This window comes from Brachyhypopomus gauderio, chromosome 4, assembly GCF_052324685.1.
Source record: "Brachyhypopomus gauderio isolate BG-103 chromosome 4, BGAUD_0.2, whole genome shotgun sequence".
NCBI lineage: Eukaryota > Metazoa > Chordata > Actinopteri > Gymnotiformes > Hypopomidae > Brachyhypopomus > Brachyhypopomus gauderio.
Window position 1 is genome coordinate 22,798,637 of NC_135214.1, and position 6,151 is coordinate 22,804,787.

Here is a 6,151-nt window from a genome sequence, read left to right on the forward strand (position 1 = left end):
AAAGTATTAAATAGCTTAAACAAAAATCTAAGTGATATGAGGATTTGAAGTAAAAGTGAAACTCAGGCGTGTCAACCTTCTCCAAGTGAACATGCTGAAGACATAATCGATGTGAGATGTGTTTCCACTCTAATACTTAAAAAGTAAAATTTCTCCAAAACTTGAAATATACAGCAGCCCATGAAGGGACCTTGAATTATCGGAGTTCTTAGAGGGAATGCACAAAGACACATTTTCAAGTAAACAGATAATGTGTGTGAAGAAGACATTTGCCAGAAATGTGCGTTTGATGGCTAGCTCTGTCTGTTTTAAAAATGAAAAACTTGAACAAAGGTTGAGAGAGAGAGAAAGAGTGGGAGGGGTACGGGCAGACGACAGCAGTCCCTACAGGAAACCGGACGAAGCCGGGGGAAGGAGTAGTCTACATGGACTGATGCACAAATGAAAGAAGGAGAGAAAGTTCCATATAGTTTCGGAGTTGCCTCTTGACAAACGACGAGGACTTAAACGAAACAGATGGGGGAGAAAGGAGGCGGCCTGGTTTGAAGAAACTTTCCAGAGAGACCCGCAGGAGTGAAGCTCCTGGCTTCGTGGAGAGAGATGAGCGACGGCGAGATGCAGGGGAGCCCCACAACCGGTAAACAACTCTCTTTTAAAACTGTCCCTGTCTTTGGGGTCAGTGTGTGTTCGTGCCCTTCCTTTTCACGCTAGACGGTGTCTCTGCGATATAAATGAAGTTTAAGGTATTAGTTATGATAATAAAAGGAGTTTCAGCAGTGAAATGCAGTGTTGACACTGGCCAGGCTGTGGAGACCGGACTCGCTTCTCTGTGTGGCATGAATGGTGTCGGGTGGGAAAGGCGCCCATTCAGCTGGTCAGCAGTGTGTGTGTGTGTGTGTGTGTGTGTGTGTGTGTGTGTTGGTATAAATACAGTAGGATCTGGTCATTCTCGCATGTGAACCAAACGTTTATTTCTCTAAGAAATACGTTTATCATTAATCATAAAATGAGGAACGATGGATTTCAGTGTGGGTTTGTCGCAGGCTAATAAAACAGAAGCAATATAGAGAACTATTAGGGTAACGTGGTTTTTGAAAACATCTTCGTCTCGAAGTCGCGTTGTTTAAATTCCAGAGTGACACCGTGGACATGAAGTGTGTGGAAGTTTCCTACAGCTACAAGAGCAGCGCTCTCCCCCCAGGAACCATCGTCTCATCCTCAGACATGTTACCAGTATTCAGTCGAGAGGGAGAGTCGTGGCTCTGCGTCCGACGACCTGGTGTCATCTGACATCCGTCTGTCGCGCGAGAGCCACATGCATTATGACGTCAGTAAAGTTTATTGATGACGACGGCGATGACGTAATCCCAACGGGATACTTCGCTGCCGGTCGTTCGGTTCATAATGCAGTATAAAATACTTGCACGAACTTGACGGCTACCTTCTGCGATTAGCGTGGGCGCGTTGTAATCCAACACTCCTGTGCTCTGAAGTCCATTGACTGACTGTACCAGATGCCTGCACCCCGTGTGCATCGCGTCAATGTAAATGACCAAAGACCTGACCAAAGACGAGTGTTAGCTTAATGCTTTTAATATATTTATTTTCCTCCAAAAGCGTAAGTCTCATTATGCAAACACAGGAATACAGCATAACAACAATAACAGCCATGATTATACAGAAAACAGTACAGGGTATCATTCATAAATAAATTTGCAAGTACACAGGGATATCTGGAAAAGGACGCATTAATAGTAAGTGAATGGGTAACTGGCTTGGTGTACACCTTAAGATGGTCTTTACCTTAAGATGGTCTATACCGTTGGTTGATTTATATTGTAAGTTGGTGTACACTGGACACTGCTATATGTACCTCAGGCTGCCATTTGCTGTTTGCAACCTGTGATTTTGAGTGAATAGGCAGTCAGAGAGATTTTTGTGTGGAGCCCTGGGGGTGGGTGGGGGTGGGGGTGGGGGGGTGTTCAGGCTCAACTCGGTCCAGCCACTCTTATCATGGGGTCATTCCCATGGGAAGCTACATTTCCTCTCACAGTCATTAAGTGTGAGAGTATAGATTTGACCAGGAAGTGATCGGTAGGCGCTATGGAAGAAAGGACAGAGGGACCGAGTGAAGTGGACCATGAGTGTGAGGACTGGACCTGGTGTGGACCAGGAGTGTGAGGACTGGACCTGGTGTGGACCAGGAGTGTGAGGACTGGACCTGGTGTGGATGTCAGAGGGAGCACTCCATCTTTCTTCCTCCCTACTCCTTTAGTTTAGTGGGACCCCCATATCTCTCTCTCTTTCTCTCTCTCCCTTTCTCTCTCTGTCTCTCAACTCTTCCTCTGTTTCTCTCTTTTCCTCCCCCACATTCTGTCTGCTCACAGCACCAGCTGTTGAATGAGGAAAAAAAGTTTGTGATATTATTCTTTGACCATGGGAACAAGCCTTGCTCAAGGACACACACAATTGCATAGACACACACACACACACACACACACACACACGTAGACCTACATGTGCACAAGCCCTGTAACTCCTTTAATTTTATAAGAAAGAGATTTATATAAGACATAAGGAGCCAGAGTTGTGGCTTCTTGCCCAAAGTGAATGTATCCACTGAAGCCTTTAAAATACGTCTTATGAATGTTGCTTACACAGAAAGCCAAATCGTTTTAGCATGGTTAGGGCTAGTTTAGCTCATTTTCTCATGAAGGCCACCTACATGCAGATCTAGTGAATTTTAATTCAGTTTAATTTATTAAATCTATTTCTAGCTGTCCAGTAACAGTAAAGGTGCTTCTGCTGAAGCTATTAAGCCCAGAATGTCAGTGACCTGTTACTCACAATCTTACAGTTTTATGATTTATACGTATAGGCCTGTACCAATTAGAGCGCTTGTGGAGTAATGAGGTAACCTGTGTAACTGGGCTAAGAGTCCACTTAGGTCTGATTCTCCAAACAGGGTACGTCTCTTATAAAACAACGACTGACGTATTGACTGTGGTCTGCAGTTCAGATCGGTAAGGTTATTATTAGCGGGATCATAATTAGCCACCTTTCATCTAGCAGAGATGCAGAGTCACCCCATAAGCTGCATGCACACAGGGTTTCCTTTTCAGAAAGGAAGTCCGACTGTGGTAGTGTTCACACATTCAGGCCACACAGCCTGAATACACCTTGCTTCTCTCTCTTTGAAACTCTTCTCTTTCTCCCCGCACGACACTCAGCAACTCATGGAAAACAGGAAAAGGAATTCAAAGCACACGGACGCACGCAGGCTCGTGATTTGCCCTGGATCTGATGTGTGAGCGCCAGCGCGTGTGTCTGCCTCGGAGAGAGTTCGCAGATACTAGACGTCACTGGAGCAAAGGGGGGCTGGGTTGCAGTTCTGCGGAGATGAACTTCACGGCAGCAGATCTTAACAAAAGTGATTTACCTCTCAGCAGGGCGGTTTGTCAGACTGAGTGTGTGGGTGAGGGGGTAGATAGGGCCGTGGTTGGTGGGTGGGTGGCAGTGTGCATGTAAGTTCTGGTGGAGTGTTTATGTGTTCAGTATTAATAACAGAAGCTGTTGGCAGTGGCTGGATTTAACTATAAACACTCTCATTTACAACAGAGAGAGAGAAGAGTGAATAGGAGGAAGGGCGAAGGGACTGGGAAAAGAATAGGAGTGGGAAAGGAAGAGAGAGTGTGTGTGTGTGTGTGTGTGTGTGTGTGATGGGTGAAAAGAGGATAAATACCTCACTGTCTTTCCATTTGTCTCTGCTTTTCTGTATCTCTCAGTGGACCTCTCTATTTCTCTCTTGCGCGCGCGCACATACACACATACATACACACACACACACACGTACACACACACTCCCTTTTTCCTACAGCCTCTCCCTTTTTCAGATACTCTCCCCATCTCTCCATCAGCCTAGTCTTCTCTCATGACCACATGACTGACTATCCCCCCTTCTTTCTCTGTAGCTGCAGCACTGCGCTCTCTCTCTCTCTCTCTCTCTCTCTCTCTCTCTCTCTCTCTGTGTCTTTGTAGCTGCTGTGCATTTTCTCTCTCTCTCTCTGTATCTCTAGCTGCAGGATTGTATTTTCTCTCTTTCTCTCTCCCCCTCTGTTTATCTGTTGCTGCAGGACTGTATGCTCTCTCTCTCTCTCTCTCTCTCTCTCACACACACACACACACACACACACACACACACACACTGTCTTTCTCTGTCTTTCAGTCTCTGCAGGCCTGTGCTCTGTGTCTCTGGGTCACACTAACTCCTATAATGTTGGTCAGATGGCTGGAGGAGAATCAGCAAAGATCCTCTGGCAGCCTTTGGTGTTCCTGTGTGTGTGTGTGTGTGTGTGTGTGTGTGTGTGTGTGTGTGTGTGTGTGTGTGTGTGTGTGTGTGTGTGTGTGTGTGTGTGTGTGTGTGTGTGTGTGTGTGTGTGTGTGTGTGTGTGTGTGTGTGTGTGGGGCCATTTTTGGAAGAATAATGTTTTTTCCCCTCGTTGGTCAAACGGAAGGAACAGAAGTCGTTTCCATCTGGGTCAAGGAGGGGCGGTGGGTTTTGATGCACACGTGTGTGTGTGTGTGTGTGTGTGTGTGTGTGTGTGTGTGTGTGTGTTTGGGCGAAAGTGGGAAGATGAAAAGCCTGGTGCTGTATTGTGTACAACAGGTGCAAAAGGTACATTCTTTTATTTTTATTTGGAGGAATAAACCGAAGGTCTGTGCAACTTTATTTTGGCAATGTATTTGCGTGCATGCCTGTATATCTGCAGCGTGTGTGCATGCGTGTCTGCTTACATGCGTGTGTGTGTGTGTGTGTGTGTGTGTGTGTGTGTGTGTGCGCGTTTATGCACGCTTGAATGTATGCATGCTCATATATGAACGTGTGTGGGCGCGTGCGTTAGTGACACAGGAGACAGCGTATGAACGGACAGACTGGTGTTTCCTGTTATCTCCTGGTTTTTGGTCTCTCAGGGTTGCCGTATGAGCACGGAGGTCAGCCCCCACAACACACACACACACACACACACACACACACACACACACACACACACACACACACACACACATATACGAGGAAGAAGCACCGTGGTCTTCCGGCCTCGCTTGTCCGCGCGCATTAAAGGGTCTCGGCCCAATCCGGCGCGTGTCGGCAACCCTGTCGTCTCATCTTTAATTTCTGCTACGTTGTGCCTCAGCTACATTGCCGGAGTCGGGGTGCGGAGTCTGCGGGGTGCGAACTCCAGCAATGCCCCCCCCACACACACATATATTCTTGTGGCCGCCATTCTCGGAATGCCATCGTCAGCTATAAGACTGAAATGTGGCTGAACTTGAACTTCTGTCTAAATGCCCCCCCCCCCCCCCCCCCCCACATACACACACTCCAGAAAGAAGGATGTGCACACACAGCAGCTGTCATCATGCACTGTGCGAGCTAAAAGATAACCCTGAAGTAAAAAGCGAGCTGTCATGAGATTGGGTGTCTCAGCAGTACGTGAAAGATGCAACTCCAAGATTATTCCAAACATTATTATTATGTTTGGATTATTATAATTCCAAACATATTAATGTCTTTTCTTTGCAGTTTACAGTTGACACCTGCTGCTAAAGAAGTGATGATAACCTCAGTCAATCAGTACTTGACTCGCTCACACACGCACACACACACGCGCACACACTTGCACACTCACTCACTGTGAAGGGAGGCCACATTTGTGGGTCTGTTTAACTGTGGTGTTTTGACGCTCGAGGGCCAAGCTGTTCTGAGTTGAGTTTCGTGTGTCCTCTCAGCCTCAGGGGCCCAAGGGAATCACAGCAGGTAGAGCGTGAGTGTTTGGATTCACGCTCAGGGTGCCCTAGAGGTGAAATGTGAGAGTAGTATACACACACACACACACACACACACAATCTTGACACCCGACATACTCAGGTGTGTTCAGCCATGTCACCTTCTGTGAGGTGCCTTTTTACTTTTTTAATCCTTTATATTTTAAGCAGGCTTGTATTAAACGCCATTTCCCCCAGAGGAGAGCTCTTTCCATCACTCTCAACATCCATTTGTTCTTTTTCTTTCTTCAGGCAGAATTTCCAGCCGTAGATAATCTTAGTCCTTTAGGGCATTTTACATGAATAAACACAAATGACAGTTAGC

The 6,151-nt window shown here is 46.6% G+C and overlaps 1 protein-coding gene across 1 annotated transcript in view; it reads left to right on the plus strand.

The window, feature by feature from the left end:
* The window catches only part of fgd (faciogenital dysplasia), a 42,839-nt gene continuing 36,688 nt past the window's right edge, over nt 1-6,151 (plus strand). The window contains exon 1 of the mRNA XM_077003105.1: nt 1-637. Coding sequence (XP_076859220.1) covers nt 601-637 — 37 coding nt within the window. The 5' untranslated portion in view covers nt 1-600. The remainder of the gene's footprint in view (nt 638-6,151) is intronic.